The sequence below is a fragment of the Sus scrofa genome, chromosome 7 (genome assembly GCF_000003025.6).
Source record: "Sus scrofa isolate TJ Tabasco breed Duroc chromosome 7, Sscrofa11.1, whole genome shotgun sequence".
Taxonomy (NCBI): Eukaryota; Metazoa; Chordata; class Mammalia; order Artiodactyla; family Suidae; genus Sus; species Sus scrofa.
Genome location: NC_010449.5, coordinates 111,066,251 through 111,082,559, shown reverse-complemented (window position 1 = coordinate 111,082,559; position 16,309 = coordinate 111,066,251). Strand labels below are relative to the sequence as shown.

The following is a 16,309-nucleotide window of genomic DNA, read 5'->3' as shown; positions in this document are numbered from 1 at the left end:
ACTTTGATAAAACTTTAAAAAATGAACAAAAAAAAGTTAAAGTGCTTCTTGTTTCCCAGAAAAAAAAGAAAGAAAGAAATCTGGACACATCTGCCCTTAGTAGTGTTAAGAAGCTTTCTTTTACTTCTCAAGCAGGGAAGCAGCCGCTCTAGTGATTGATGCATAGAGAGTTCAAGGCCGAGAGGACCCGAGACTCAGCTGCCCTAACATCACGTTAGAGGGGAGACCGGGCATCTGACTCCCAGCCCAGGGCGCAGTCTGAGCTCCGCACGTACCTTCCAGAACTTTTCCTCGAATCCTCTCTGCTTGAAATGCAATCAGGGTACTGAATAGGCAATTTGCACCAGTTAGAAGGCTGGCCCTGGCGGGGGCTCACTTTATAAATGTGCTCCTCATGTGCAGAGCTGATGGCGGTGCTGCGCTTCAGAGCCAGTAAATCCCACCCCTCAGAGTTTTTAAGCTGAGAAAGACTCCGAAGATGTGTGCCTGGGAGCCTGGTAATCCTGTAATGCGTGGAGAGATCATTTATCCTGTGTTTTGCCCCAACCTGATTTAGATTTTCTTTTGTAGCCAAAACACAAAAACAAAAAACAACAACAAAAAACAGCGGTTTGTTTCAATGCCCTGAATTGTTAGTTTTCACTCAATTCATCTTTTTTAGAGTAGCCAGAGTTTGGAGGGTTTTGACGTCATCGTTTGGAGAGGAGGCGCTGCTCTTGGTGTCCTCTAGCCCCAGCTCCCCTCAGAAAGACGATTTTTTAAAAGTCACACTTGGAGTCCTTTTTCGTGTGAGGCTCTGATTCCCGAAAGTCGCATCCATCCTGAAGTCTGTCCACTGAGCTCAGCGGTGTCACTTTCTCCGGTCTGGCTGCGAGATCCAGACATTCGCAGCCTGTAGCCATGGTGAATCCCATCTTAATAACCTCCAGCTAGAAGGGAAGAGGGGGAAATATGCGCAGCAAGTGACCTCAGTGGACCTGACAACGCCCCCCTGTTCTGCCGCTTCAGGATCAGAGGCGACTGTCCTTAGATACCTTGATTGATTCCAACAGCAGCCAAAGATAGTGGCTCCTCCTTCAGAGGTTTCAAAGCCACAAAGGTAGCTGTCCCGTCTCTCTTAAACTACACCTCAGGATTTTGCCAAAAGGGGAGGAAAAAAACATCAACAACAAAAGTGAATTTTATATCTATTTGTTTACTTTGGATGTAGTCTGTTGGAGTTACTTTGATTCAAAGAACTATTTTTCTTTTCTTTCTGTGTGGGTTTTTTTTTTTTTTTTTTTTTCCCTCGTCTTTTTTAGGGCCGCCCCGCAGCACATGGAGGTTCCCATATGCTGGGGTCGAATCAGAGCTGTAGCCACTGGCCTGTGCCACAGCCACAGCCACGCCAGATCCAGGCCACATCTGTGACCCACACCATAGCTCATGGCGACCCTGGATCCTTAATCCACTGAGAGAGGCCAGGGATCGAACCTGCGTCCCCAGGATTCCTAGTCCGCTGAGCCACAACGGGAACTCCTCTTTTTGTGTTTTTTTATTTCGTTTTTTTTTTTTAATTCAAGTATAGTTGATTTATCATGTTCTGGTTATTTCTGGTATACAGCAGGTGATTCCGTTATGCGTGCAAGAGTCTTTTTTATATTCTTTTCCATTCTGGTTTGTCAAAGGATATTGACAATAGTTCCCGTGCTATTCAGTGGGACCTTGTTGTTTATCCATTCTATATACAATAGTTTAGAACTGTATTTCCTGACCACAGCACAGGTTACATGGAAGTTTAACACAGAGTTTCTCAACATCAGCACGATTCACATTTTGAACTGGGTAATTCTTTGTTGGGGGAGGGGCTGTTGTGTACACTGTACAAGGCCGGGTCGCATCTGTGGGCTAGGTGTGCCCACTCCACGCCCTTAGCACCCTCCCCCACTCACCTGTCCCCAGACATTGCTGTGCATCCTTGGAGGAAAGGGGTGCAGAATCGCGCCCAACTGAGAACCACTGACTTAGGGGGTGTAAGGAATGCGCACAGTGAAGTCACGAAGATCTGCTCAGAATTCCCCAGCAAAGAGATACCTTATTGGAGTTTTTCTTTTCTTTTCTTTTCTTTTTTTTTTTTTTTTTTTTTTTTTTTTTTTTTTTTTTTTTTTTTGTCTTGCTTTTTTTCATCTGTTTCTTGTTCCTTTAGCCCTAAAAGTTATCCAGGTTTTTTTTTTTTTTTTTTTTTTTTGTCTCCATTTTCCAGGAAGGAGTACATCCTTTCCAGTGTGTCACCATCATGCAGTGTTACAAAAACACGGATAAACACATTTCAAAGCAAAGCGATCTAGCAACGTTGTAGATGAGAAGGGATGTCTAGGGATCACTTGCCATCCCCAGTGGGCTACTTTGGATGCGTTCACTTACCCGTTTTTGACTGCTCCTAAGGGAGAGGCTGTTCCTTTGCTGCACACCAGAATCCCCTGAAGAGTTTCTGCAAAACTCAGTGTCATCTGGGGTGGGATTGACATCGGGTTTTCTGGAGTTTCCAGGGGATTCCATTGTGCATCCAGAGGCTTGTGCCCTGGGATCATCAGCATCAGACAGTTGGATTGGATGAGCCCTGCCCTCAAATGTTTGGCAACAATTTTTCTAGCACCCGCTGTGCTCCAGGCACTGTTCTAGGTGCTGGGGATACAGCAGTGAACAAAGCAGCAAGGAGGAGCCCGTGTAGATGGGCTCACTTTCTTACAAAGAATGTGAGCAAGAACATGAATAGCTCAGTGTGTGTGTCTGATTGAGTGTCACCTGTGTCCATATGTCCAGTAAGTCCAAGTGTGTCTCATCCGTTGTTCAGTTTTGGGTTTTTGTTGTTGTTGTTGTTTGTTTGTTGCTTTTTAGGGCTACACCTGTGGCATGTGGATGTTCCCAGGCTAGGGATCCAATCAGAGCTGCAACTGCCAGCCACACTAGATCTGAGCCTTGTCTGTGACCTACACCACAGCTCACGGCAATGCCAGATCCTTAACCCACTGAGTGAGGCCAGGAGTCGAACCCACATCCTCATGGATACTAATTGAGTTCATTTCCTCTGAGCCACAAGGAGAACTCCTGTTTGGTGTTTTTTTAATGCTTCTCAAGCCTCTTTTATTCAGTTATATGAAGACCTTTTATCATCCTGTAAAACATTTTGGGCCTGAAAGGGAGCAGGAGAAATAACACACTAGCCCTATGGAAACTTAAATGATTTCCAAGAGAGTTAGGACTCCTGGTTGTTCTCAGGCTTTACATATGGGAGATGTTTCATTATCGTTGTTTTAGGTTGGTCAGTTCAGAGATGCTAAGGATGATACTCACATTTTTTTACAGCCTTTCTACAGCAGTTGAGGCTTGAACCCAGGGTTTCCAACCATCGTTTGTATTCTTGGTTTGTTAAAATGGATGGCTTCTGCAGTCACCTCCCTACGACCCCAGATCCCAGAGGAAGGAGAGTGTGTATAGACAGAAGCCACATCAGGAACCCACAACATACCCAACCAGGCTAAAGTGGACCCACAGTTGCCCAGAATGACAGCCCGCCACACTGGAGGGACAATAAGATAGTCTTCCAGCCTTGCCTCCAAAGGCATCGGAGCAGGGGCTTCATTTGGTAGATACCTCTTGGAGTCCATAGTTGTGGCAGCCACAAGCCATGAAGAGAGGAAGAGGTCAGGGGATATTATGGGTGGAGCCAGGAATTCCTTGGAATGAGATTTGAAACCAGTTTGGCCCCTCCCATGTCTGCAGCCACCCATCACCGCTTTAAAAGGAATGAACTCAGACCCAGCAAAATCAAAGTCACATGTTAATCAGTGGCAGTGCAGGGACTCAAAGAACACCTTGCTGAGTGCTTTTCCCATCATACTCACACACACAAAAAGCCTCCTCCCGGCCCCCAAAAGAAACCATCTCCAAATTTTGGTAAAATGAAGCACGGTTGGAAAAAAAAAAAAAAAATCCAAACAGCTGAACCATTGGTTCTGCAAACATTGTTACCTATTATTTCACTGTAGCTTGATAGAATTGTGTATATACCTTCAGGAGAAGAGGATTTGAAAACATCTTTAAGATGTGTGGCTGCTTTTCGGTCTCGTACTGCAGAGAAGAGGCAGTGTGATGAGACAGCTGTATTAAAGATGAAAATTGAAATGGGCCATTGGGAACCGGTCCAGAGGAGAAGTAGCATTTATTCTTGAAGCCCAAGAAAGGAGTTTTTTTTTTTTTTTTTTTTTTTTTAATATGGGATTTGAGATTGGCTCAGTTTTAGGGATGGCCATAATTTTATTAAGCATCGTGATGGCATTCTTGGTGTTATACTGAATTAACCTGGAGGTAAATGATTCGGCCTCCGGCATTAGGACACCAAGTTCACTGCTGTTGAGAAGCACTCCCCACCCCCTCTGAAAATAAAGAGGCTTTTGCTGCTCGAATCCTGTAGCCCTCTGCCTCCCCCTCATTCCCCAGAAATACAACGTAAAGGATGCTTCTGCTAAATGGATCTTCTCACCTAAAAGGAGTTCCTGGCCAAAATGACTCCCTCTTTGCTTTTCCTGGTAACCTGGGTTGAACCTTTTCAGGGGGAAATCCTCTCCTTTAAGCCCAGGGGAAAATCCTGGGCAGCCAACTCACTGCTCCTCCTCCCCCATTTCTAGTCCTGGGCCTTTAATCCATCAGAATCAGCCATGCCTCGCAAGCAGAAGCATCTCCCCAACTCCAAAACAACTGCCCGGTGCCCTAAAACATCTGCAGCCAGAAAGCTTCAGAACAGGTGTCCTTGGTCAAAAGCCTCCTGCCAAAAAGATGTGCTTCCATCAGAAAGTCCCTCCACTACCTAAAGACACAGACCGCCGCCAGGTCACTTCCAAGCACAGGAAGTCAAGTCTTTTCGGGAGACCCAGAGTGTGCTCCTGGAACCAAACCCGTTACCAAGGTGGCCTCTGGGGATGAGCCCCAGAGAGAGGTTGAGAAGTCAGAGCCACGCGTGGGCAGAGGAGGGAGAGACGAGGCGGGGCCAGGAGAGAGGCAGGGCATTGCCGCATTAGGCGGTGTCTTCTGGGGCTCAGGATTTGTAGGAAGAAGCAAGGTGTTGGGCACAGGTCTCCAGTTACAGATGCCTTGTTCCTGCCTTCTAAAGTGGTCTGCAGTCAAAAGGAGAAGGAGTGTCGGCACTAACACTGTGGTGTGTTTTTATGCATGAAAAAGTCACCACAAAAAGACCTTCAACTAATGTACACGCATACGACAATGTGCCAAGATCTGTCATTAAGGGGAAAATGGGGAGGGGGCAGTTATTTTCAGAAAAGTATGTTCCATATAAACCAATTTTTAGAGAATAGATAACGTGTGCATGAGCGTTGGTGTGTGTGTGTGGGTATTTCGATGAATACATAAATGCCTGTGTGTGTATAGACAATTTTAATAATACTGTCACATCTCTCTTTAGAGAGATGGGAAATTGTTGGCTCTAAAGATTGAAACACAGAGGATATCAGGGTGTGACGGGCACAAAGACACATCCGATGGGTAGCAGAGGGTCCAAGAGGCTTTTGACATAGAAACAGGCTGACTAAGGCTTGTCTCAGGCAGCGAAGTGGGTCCCCATGACACCCGGAGCCAAAGCGGGCCCTTCTGGTATGGACGTTGCAGTTCTGGGAGTGGGTGCTTCAGCAGCTTACTGGATCAAGAGAGGGGTCTGGTTGATTACGTCCATTTTCATTTACCTGTATCTGAGCATTGAATCCAGATAATGTTTTAGTTGATAGATTGACAAATGAGGCCAAAAAATGATGTCACTCATTTTTTTTTCAAAGTTCTGGCAACTTTGGGGTGGGCAGAGTCGTCTCAGTTGGGACCCAAAAAGCATTGAGCTATAAAAGAAGTTGATACATTCGACTTGACAAAAATTTCAGACTTCTCCTTAAGATACCATTAAGAAACAGTGGACAAGCCATGGACTGAGAAAAATACATCTTGCAAAGGACTTCTACCTAGAATGTTTAAGACGTTTTAACCATTCAATTACAAAGCGGACGCACACTTGAACACTTGAACAGGCTTTCCACAAAAGAAGATACGCAAATGGCTGTTGAGCACATGAGAGGATGTTGAACTTCATTTGCCAGCAGGGAAATACAAATTAGAATGGTACGGAAATACCACTACACATCTAGAATGGCTGCAGTTTTAGAAAACTGACAATTTCAAGTATTGTCCAGAAGGCAGAGCTGCTAGAACGCCTACATGGTACCACCTTTTCAGGAAAGAGTTTATCAGTCCCCTATAAAGTTAAACATACCCTTACCAGCAGTTACCCCAGGGAATGAAAACGTGTTCTCAAAAGACTGGTACAAAAGTTCACAGCAGCTTTTTTGGTAAGATCCCAAACTGGAGTTCCCTTGTGGCTCCGTGGGTTAAGGATCTGGCATTTTCACAGCTATGACGCTGGTTACAGCTGTGGCGTGGGTTTGATCCCTGGCCCAGGAACCTCCACATGCCATGGGCACGGGCAAAATAAAAAAAAAGAAATCCCAAACTGGAATCAACCCAAATGTCCATCTACAGATGGTTGGATAAACATGTATCCATATTTGAGAGCAACTGACACATCACGGATGAATAACAGAACGTAAACCAGTAGCTGCCCAGAGCAAGGGACAAAAGGAACCTTCAGGGAAATGGGAATCTGTATCTTAGCTGTGCTCCTTTTCTTGGCTGTGGTAGTGATAGCACTGGTATAAAATTTGTGACTCATCACACTCCCCACCAAGGATGACACTCACTGTCTCTCCCCCCCACCCCTCCCCGGGAAGAGCTGGCACCTTCGTGCCAGCCTTGCACACACCTGCACAGATACATGATCACATTCTCTCTTACCATTTGCAGTTCTCGTGTTTGCCACTTCACCTGCCAAGATGTCATCCCGTGCCTTGGCCTTCATTCCATTCCGCTGTTAGGGCTGTGTATTCAGAATTATGTCCCCCAGGACCTGACCCATTCAGAGTGGTGGGTGGAGATTAGGAGTTGGTGCTGAATGAGGTAATGAGAACACTGGGCATTACATCCACCCCAAATGCCTGGTGACCAGCAGGAGTGCCGAGACCACAACAGAACTTTTATCCATGGAGGCCTGGGGCCTGGAAGACCTGGTTGGGAGGAAGGAGTAGGGGCTTGTCCTGGAGCATCCTGTCTTTTCTTGGCTTACATGCTTCTTTGGCCTGGCTGGGGTGGGCATGGGGAGGGGTCTGAGACACTCCCCTTGTTGCCCTTGAGGCTGCCCCACTTAGGTTCTGCGAAATCCACGTGACATTAATCATCTCATGTCTCTTCCTTTTCATCTTTTTCATTACCCTTTCAATCCGCAGCCCCTTACCCCTTCCTCCTGGGGTCAAATGTGTTTTTGAAGAATATGGAACTCCTTTCTTCAATTTTCCACCAAACCAAATAGAAAAAGACTTCACACCTCTCATCTGTATTTCCTCTTGTCCTGCCCTCATCAAACCTCGTGGTCACTCAGGAAAACTCCAGGTGAGAGTGGCCTGGGGAGGCGGGGAGCATCTCGCCAGGCCACCCCTGGGTCGCCTGCAGCACTTGTGTTCTCGAAGATGGCAAAGAACCTTGGGCGCGGAGAAACAGGCGGGTTTTCTCAGTCCTGAGAAAGGAACCTCCCTTTCCCAAAAGAGGGAGCAGGAGAGGAAGGCCTGCCTCACTCCCCTCAAGGCACTTCCAGGGAGCTGCTTGCTCCCCTCAGCTTGTAGGGAGCCGGCAATACCCTAACATTGCTCACTTTCAATTTGATGGGGAGATGAGAGGGCAGGGGCAGTGGCAGCCCCTGGAGCACTGAGTGGAACTTTTAAGTTTTTTGGTTGTCATTCAACTTGTATTTATATATATTTAATTTATATATATATATATTTTAAGATCAGTGGAAATCGATGACTGTTTTAAGAACTCCACCCCAGGAATTGTCAAATAAGTTCATTTACCTGTTGTTCACAAAATATACTTATTAAAATAATCTTTCACTCCATTATAGAGTATAAGTCACAGCCCTCCTACAGGCAAAATAGAAAAAGGCTTGCAGAATCAAGTTCCTTTACTTTTTTTGTTTTTTTCTTTTTTGAGGCATTATCTTCTGGGACCCGCGTCATCCGTATTATTAATTGTCTGTGGGGCTTTATACTGCGTCACGTTACTCCTCTGGAATTAAACTGTACATATAAAATAAGAAAAATGTGCTTTTTTTAAACAGTAAAAAAGTCATTTTCTACATAAAATCCAAAAGAGAGTGCCATGGAGCCATTAGTAGTAAATTGAATTTTTTGGTGTGTAATTTGTACAGAAACTGACAAGTGCGAGCCCCCCCCCCCCATCATTAGTCATCGGGCTTAGCGGACACAGAGGTAATAATCGGCAAGGGCAGGCATTCTGGTGTCGACTTTCTTTATTTGGTCCAGGCACGGGCAGCTCCTGTCACGCGGCATCACTCCACTATTAGCGAATTTCGCCCCAGGGCAGCTGGGACGCTGCGCTGGGGCAGATGTTCTTTTCAGCCTATTCAGTGACCATTCTTGGGGGTTGTTTACTGTTGCCATGGTGACTTTCATTTCCATAGCAGCAGCGCTGCTGTTTCTCAGAGGAAAATGAATTTCGTTATAAAAGGATAATATTTTTCTCTCTGTATATAACCTGCCATCTGTCAACTGGTGGATCAGAAAGGATTCAGAAACCTATTAAGACTGATAGCAATGAAGTGATGAGTATTATTTTTGTTTCAGCTCAGTCCCATATTAAAAGCAATAATAGCAAACATGTCCCTTCAACAATCAGAACTTTCATTTTTTTTCTTTATATTTTAAGTGCTTTTAAGGCTTTCTCTGCCTCCACCACTGCTGTGACAACCTCATAAAATACAGTTTACGTTCTGCTGACAAATGGAAATGACCAAGGCTCTTGTTTGTATCTCACTAGATGCAGGTGTATTTCGTGCTTTCTCTTCTTGATGCTGTGAGCTTCCCCAGTTCATTAAAGATTCCTGTGGCTGAACTTTCTATTGTCACTCCACTCTCCAACTCCTCCACCCCAGGAGAAAAAGCCCTGCGAATGCAAAGATCAGCAACTTATCAGGAACACACTGTGCAAATCATGAAATTAGTGAAATGAGCAGAAACCCGTGCTTTGTCTGAAAAGCTTGCTAACAGGCCCCTGAAATCTCATCCTAAAATAACTTTCTTCCTTGCACATCCAACTGGGAAGAAAGTCACCTTTGGGATCGCTTCTCTAGTCCCTGGATTTTTTTTTTTTTTCCTCTGTTGCATTCATCAGCTGTAACTTGCAGGGGGAAAAACACACACACACACACCAGCCCCGTTGTAAATAATGTTATTTATTGGTTGATTTTTCCAGATCCTGACATTGATGCTGCCAGTGCCATGATGCTTTTGAATACTCCCCCTGAGATACAAGCAGGTTGTGAGTAGATATTTCTCTAGCCTACAGCACCATAGTTTGTTGAACCTAACCTTCTTATATCCCAGGCTATAGGAAGAACTAATAATGTTCCAGCAGAACTTCCCTTAGTGAATCACTTTAAACCATCTCAGTACGTGATGCCATACATGTGCGTGTAAAGATCCGGCCATGCATATGTATGAATGGATGCACAGGTGTGTTTCCAAGATGACCAAGTTCTAACAAAATTTCAGGGCTTAAGACTTGGGGAAAGAGAATTGGACCCTATGATGAGTCCCAGAGGAGAGACCCTTTCTCCTGCAGGAATTGTGTCTGTAAGTTAGTAGTTTCTGCGAGAAGAGGCTACCAGGGGGCCAGGATAACAGTCAGGGAACTCAGCAGTGCCCATTTTTAGACATTCCTCTCCCTTGGGGGACCTCATTAATAAACAGGCTACCGTTTTAGAGAGAGGAGAGGAAAATCTGGTGAGACGAGTGTCCAGGAGCTTGGAGCAGCCTTGAAATGGAACCATCGTGGTGCCCCCCACACCAGGTCATCCCCACCCGCTTTCCAGGGTGTCACAGATGGAAGGGCGGGACTGGTTGAGTGACGCAGGGCTCCTCTCTTCATCCGCTGTTGGCCATCAAGCAATGTCAGGCTTGAGACAACGCCTTTCCTAACTCGAACTTCTCCTCTGTCCACCATCTGATGGTTTGCCCACCTCTGGAGCTACCAAGTTTTCAGAAAGGTCTCCTTCCCAAGTGATGACAGATGACCCAAATGAGGACCTTCTGTCCCTCCTCCTCCTCCTCCTCCTCCTCCTCCCTTGTGGCTCGTTTCTTGGCCCACATTCCACTCCACCAGAACCCTGTGGAGTGCACAGCTGGCTCAGCCCACGGGGGCTGGCGCCCACCTGCCTCATTCTGAGCCCATTTGGGGCCCAGGCTCTCTCAGGGCCATGTGGCCTCCTGGGCGAAGGGGACCCTCACATCTGGAGATGAGGGTGTTTCCCACAGGTGAGCCTCTATTCCCAGGACCTTACCCGCCAGGTATCTTTTGATGTAGAATTCCAGGCCGTTTGACCTGGCCTTCCACCTCCGCAGCCTTCCAGCAGCTTTAGGAAAGTTCTCTACATCTTTTCTTACCTGTCCCTTTTTTTTTATTTAAAAAAAAGACCCAAGCGTTCTCAAGAGAGTCTCGTCCCTCTGCCCTGGGGCAGCCGTGACCTGAAGTCTTTCTTTCTCTCTGGGCTAAACTCAGCTTGCCAGCAATTGAAATAACAGCTGCCCACACCTCGGAGAAGGAAACACCACTGCTAGGCAGATGTGTCACCGGCGCCATCCTGTAACTACTGGTTAACCTGTAGTGTGGGTTTTAAATGATGCTTGAAATTACAAGGAAATGAAAAAAGAAAAAGAAAAAAAAGAAACCTCCATTCTCAGATGACTCTTGCAGGAAGAGTCTGGACCAGATTGTAGTCAAGTTACAGTCTAAAATGGTTTCTGAAACCAACTTGCATAATTCATAATGGGGGAGGCGTCCTGATTTTATCAGAGCTGGGTAAGAGTCAGGGACCTTCCTTGGCACCCCAGCCGCTGCCCATAGTGGTCGTTGGTTTAAAGAAATAACTTTGGGAGTTCCTGTCATGGCGCAGCGGAAATGAATCCGACTAGGAACCATGAGGTTGCGGGTTCAATCCCTGGCTTTGCTCAGTTGGGTTAGGGATCCTGTGTGGCTGTGGCTGTGGTGTAGGCTGGCAGCTGTAGCTCCAATTCAACCCCTAGCCTGGGAACCTCCATATGCCACAGGTGCAGCCCTAAAAAGCAAAAAAAAAAAGAAAGAAAGAAAGAGAGGAAGGAAGAAAGAAGGCAATAACTTTTGATGAACTGGGATAACGGAGTTAAGCAGGGGAAAGGCAAGGGGCCTGGACATAAACAGATCCTCAGCAACTCTATAAACATCCATTATCACTGGATACTTAACCACAGAAAGAAAAGGCTGATCCTGACTAAGTTGGGAAGTTAATTGTTTAATGTTCTCAAAGCTGAGTGAAGTCCCTTCTCCCTCACTGTTACACAGGCTGTCCTAAGTATTTTTCCAGGGTAGCCGTAGTCTTAATTGACATTGAAATGCTGGATTTGAGTTTTCAAAGCGCCTTGTTCATGTGTGGGGTCATTTTCAGAGGTTTTCCTCCCTCGCCTGCCAAGGGAGAGACGCGTTACAGATGTGCAGGGATGAAGGCGCCGTCCCCTGGCCTTCCGGCTCTGCCCGGGGCCTGCGAAAAGCCAGAGGTGATGGCTCGGTAGAAAGGTTCCTGAAGGCGCACCCCCCCCCCCACGAGGGGTGATGGAGCCCAAGCAGCCTGGAGAGGGGTTTGTGTGCCGCGACCCGGTTCAGATGTGTACCTTCATCACGGGGGTTCAGGGGTCCTGCCGCCGCCCACACGTGGGGAACATGGGTTCCTGTCTGCACCGAGCCTGCCTGTGTGCTCTGAGGCCAGGCTCTGTTTCTAGAGGCTTCTCACGTGCTGCTGTTTATAGCCCCTTGTTTTCACCTCACGGGCTGTGTGCCGCCCCTGTTTGCGCAGGGGCCACCCACCTGGTCTGTCTGCCGCTGTCGCTCCCGGCAGTCCCAGGCTGGCTTGGATGGCTTGAAAGGCTTTTCCTTTACCATTGCCCTGCAGAGCTGCTCCACTCGACGTGCGTAGACGGCCACCACTTAGAACACTTAGATTCTTCCTTCTCATCCTTCCTTTGCTCAGCATCGGCAGAGCTACCTCAGCGCTGGTCATGGGCCGGGGCTGAGCTGAGTAGGAAACTCGTCAAGACACAGATGAGAAGTCGGGTCATCCAAGCCCTATATGGGGGGCAGGGGCAGCCGCAAGGGCGCTCGCGGCAGCAAGTGCTGCTCGCTGGGCTGCTCGTGGATCCCCCACCTCCTCCCTGTGCTCTGATGCAGCTCATCCAAGCTCAGGCTACATTTCATCTCCCCCAGCAGCACCAGCAGTAGTAACAGCATCTTTTTCGGACTTTGCCAGTTTGCGCCTAGGGAACATTCTGCAAGGTATGCCGTTATGTCTCACATGCTTTATAGGACCCTACGTCCAGAAAAATCTGAGCGGGACACTGCTGCCTCATCATCTCTTGAACTTTAGATTATGCTTCTAGGCAAATCCCTCCTCCTCCCCCCAAAATAAAGTGGCTGTGTAGACTAATTCCAGCTTCTAGCGTCTACTTAAGTACCTGCTTTGCAGTTCCCCTTTGACAAGCCCTGTGAGTCATCTTTAACCCCAGTGGAGGAATTGTTATTAAGTCAAGAGAAGTCTGATCACCATTACTCATCTTCAAAGGCTTACATAATCCCCGGTTGGAATGTTCCCAGAGAGGAACCCTGGATAATAAACAAAGCAACAAAATGGGACCAGCGGGGGGTGGAGGAGGGGAAGGGGGGAGGTGGTGTTCTGCGCCCCCCCCCCACCTGGGATGTATGTCAGATGCACCAGGCACTGGAGAAGAAGCATGGCCAGGAAGTGGGCTCCCCATCTCTGCCTCCGCGCAGCATCCTTCCAAGTAAGCAGGTGGAAAGGCCGATTTTAGGAAAGGGAAGGATTATGAGAACCACCTGCTGCCCAGCTTATGGCCTCTGGTAGCATTAGCCAGGGCTGCTCTCCAAAGGCAGCAGCAGGAGCTCAGAGGTTAATTTTAGAAGCTGTGAAAATCAAGGAAGCTGAGCATCAGGGGGGAAGCTGGGGAAGCCTCCAGGGAAGAGCTGAGGGGTGGCGGAGCCTGGAGGGAAGTTTGTCTTATGCCATCGACTTTTTTTTTTAGGTGCTGGAGACAGTTGTATTTAGATCATAATGTGCAGTGATGCCTGATTTGACTCTCTTTACATGTGGGAGTGACGCTTTCTTGCTGGACAAAAATAAGAAGTGTCAGGGTCACTGTATAACTTTCGATAAGTGATTGGCAGGAGCTGAGAGCCCTGGTATTGATGTCCTTGGCACCTCGTCCCAGGATTTAAGAGTCTCAGGCATGTGTCTTCGCTCCTATGAGAACTACATATTTAAGTGATCCACAGGGGTGATGCTGGAGGCCTGTGCCTTTTCTAGTGAAAGCCACAAATCTGAAGTTTGTTTTGAATGTCCACTTCTTATGACATCGCTTCTCCAGCTGGGGCCCAGGTATAATTTCAGCACACTGGAGGGAGTTGCTGGTTTAAAGAACTTGGGGTTTAAGTGTTTTGTTCTACATGGAGGGAAATACGGAGGAAATAAAAGGGAAGGAGTAGCTGTGGTGGTAGGAAAAGGGCTGAGGGGTCGAGGACTCACATTCCTGCAGACCCCCGACTCAAAAATGTCATGGGAGTTCCCGCTGTGGCTCAGTGGGTTAAGAACCTGACTAGTATCCATGAGGATGTGGGTTCAGTACCTGGCCTCACACAGGGGGTTACAGATCTGGCATTGCCACAAGCTGCAGCGTGGGTCACAGATGCGGCTCGGATCTGGCATTGCTGTGGCTGTGGCCTAGGAAAAAAGAAATCGTGAGATAGGGACCTCAGAACGAATGCCTTCCTGAGAGTTGTAGCCTGGCTATGAGTCATTGTTCAGAAGCCACGTTCCTGACCCTTAGGGTTGGAGACAGAGAGGAGAAGAGAGGGGGCACAGGGACGTGTCACAGCTGGCTCCTGGCAGCCAGGGTGCAGAGAGGCGCTGTCTCCTCCCAGGTGAGGCACGCAGCCAGTGACGAGGGCTGAGAAATGCCTGGATTGGCAGAGGCAGCGTTCGGTGGCAGCTTGTTTGAGAACAAGCTCCAAGATTCAGAAGAAGAGCCCGGTTTGCACGCCAGAAGTCTTGTGAGGTTCAGAAAATAGCTCGGGGAAAACCTTTTCATGCTGCCGGATCGCTCCGTCCAGGGGATTCTCTTTGAAGTGAACACAGTTCATTAACCGGCAAGAGGTTTCCATGGGTGAGTGCAGAGTTAGGGAGAGCCACTGAACAAGCACAGTAGGCTGAAAGGATTTCCCCGTGTCCTGACCCCATGGGGCCCTGGGCCTTCGAGATGATTAATAGGAGGATGTAGGGAGGTGAGATGGGACGGTGGAAGGATGAACATGGGGACGACGGGGGCAATGAGCTTATAGACTGGGCCAGCCGCTGAGCTAGCAGTGCTTGTAACTTGTCTTGTTTAATCTTCAGAACAATCCTCTGAGGGATGTTACACCTGTAAGTGAGGAAGCGGAGGCGAAGAATGGGTCAGGCACTTGACCAAAGCCAAAGAGTTAGTGGTGGGGCAAGACTTCGGATGTGTGGCCCCAACCTTGTACTTTTTATTTTAATAATTGGCTTACAATGTTCTGTCAATTTCTGCTGTCCAGCAAAGTGACCCAGTCATACATATAGCCTTTGTTTTTCTCATATTATCTTCTATCATGTTCTATTACAAGTGACTGGGTAGAGTTCCCTGTGCTGTACATACACAGCAGGACCTCATTGCTTATCCATCCTTTTTTTTTTTTTTTTCCATCTTTTTAGGGCCGTACCTTCGGCATACAGAGGTTCCCAGGCTAGGGGTCAAATCAGAGCTGTAGCCAGCAGCCTACACCATTTGGCAACACCAGATCCTTAACCCACCGAGCGAGGGCAGGGATCGAACCTGCCCTGTATTCTCATGGACACTGGTCAGGTTCGTTTCCGCTGAGCCAAGACAGGAACTCCTGCTTATCCATTCTACGTGTACTAGTTTGCATCTACTAACCCCAAACTCCCAGTTGTTTTCCCTGAACTCACAGCATATATGCTCACATACAAGCAAAATGAAGATGCTCTGGAACGATTCCCAGTTAAAAGAACAGGATAATTTGCCTGAAGGAGCAAACAATGCAAAAGCCCTCCTCAGTCTGACAGACACCAAGTTCAAAAGGAGGTAATGAAAATATTGAAGGGATTAAAAGCAGCTCTGAACAGTAATAATGCAGACGACTTTAGAAAGGAACAGACAAACCGAGCTTGTTCTCTTAACCAAGCAGGAGACATCCTCCCCGAAGCCTAATTGAGACAAGGAGCAGCAGCAGAACCGGGTCTCCAGCAGGTGCTCAGTGAGGGCTGGCTTCCTTCGTTGCCTTTCATGCCAGGTGCACCCCTGGTGCTTAGAGGTTCTGGGCGCTTGAGCAGAGGGCTCTGGGCAAAAGGACAGGTGGGGCTGCTTTTCTCCACTGTCGGGCAGGGGAGGCTGCGGCTGTATCAGAGGCTGAGGAACGCATGACTTCCATGCACCCTCTTCACGTTTCCAGGCCTCCCGAGTCTTTGTCCCAGGATTTTAGGTGTTTCGGGGGTTTTGCCGCAGGGGTGACCCTGACATGATTTTGCTCAAGGGGAACGGAAGCCCCATGAGAGCAGCTCTTGCTCTTCTGGCTACGTCTGTCATCGGGAAGATGGCCAGGGTCTTCCAACATGGTCTGGGCTTTTTTGTCTCATTCATTCTTCGGGGCTTTCAGCTCACCCAGCCGGGAGAAAGCCCGGGCCGCCTCAGGACTGCTCTGGGGACGTTGATCTGATTGTGGTGATGATGATGAGATTCATAACTACCACGTATTTTCTAAATAGCGCTGCCTTTATTAATTCAGTTAAATCTCTAAATACTCTGTGAGATAAATACCATTTGCCCCCATCTTACTTAAGTAGCTTGTCAAATGACCCAGATGGGACACAGATGCAGGTCGTCTAACACCAGGGTCTGGCTCTCAGCCACCGTGCTCTGCAGACCAGTCTCCTGCTCAGAACCCTTTAGTGGTTTTCCCAATATCCGTGGGATGAGGTCCAAGTGCATCTCATATCTGGTTGGATTATATG

At 47.7% G+C, this 16,309-nt stretch overlaps 1 protein-coding gene across 19 annotated transcripts in view; it reads left to right on the top strand.

The window, feature by feature from the left end:
• The window catches only part of FOXN3 (forkhead box N3), a 417,615-nt gene that overhangs the window by 371,547 nt on the left and 29,759 nt on the right, over positions 1–16,309 (top strand). For 11 of the 19 annotated variants that reach the window (XM_021098352.1, XM_021098358.1, XM_021098350.1 and 8 more), the window contains 1 exon segment: positions 9,418–9,483. The exons of 6 other annotated variants lie outside the window; for them this stretch is intronic. In XM_021098352.1, coding sequence (XP_020954011.1) covers positions 9,418–9,483 — 66 coding nt within the window. 19 annotated transcript variants of the gene reach the window in all.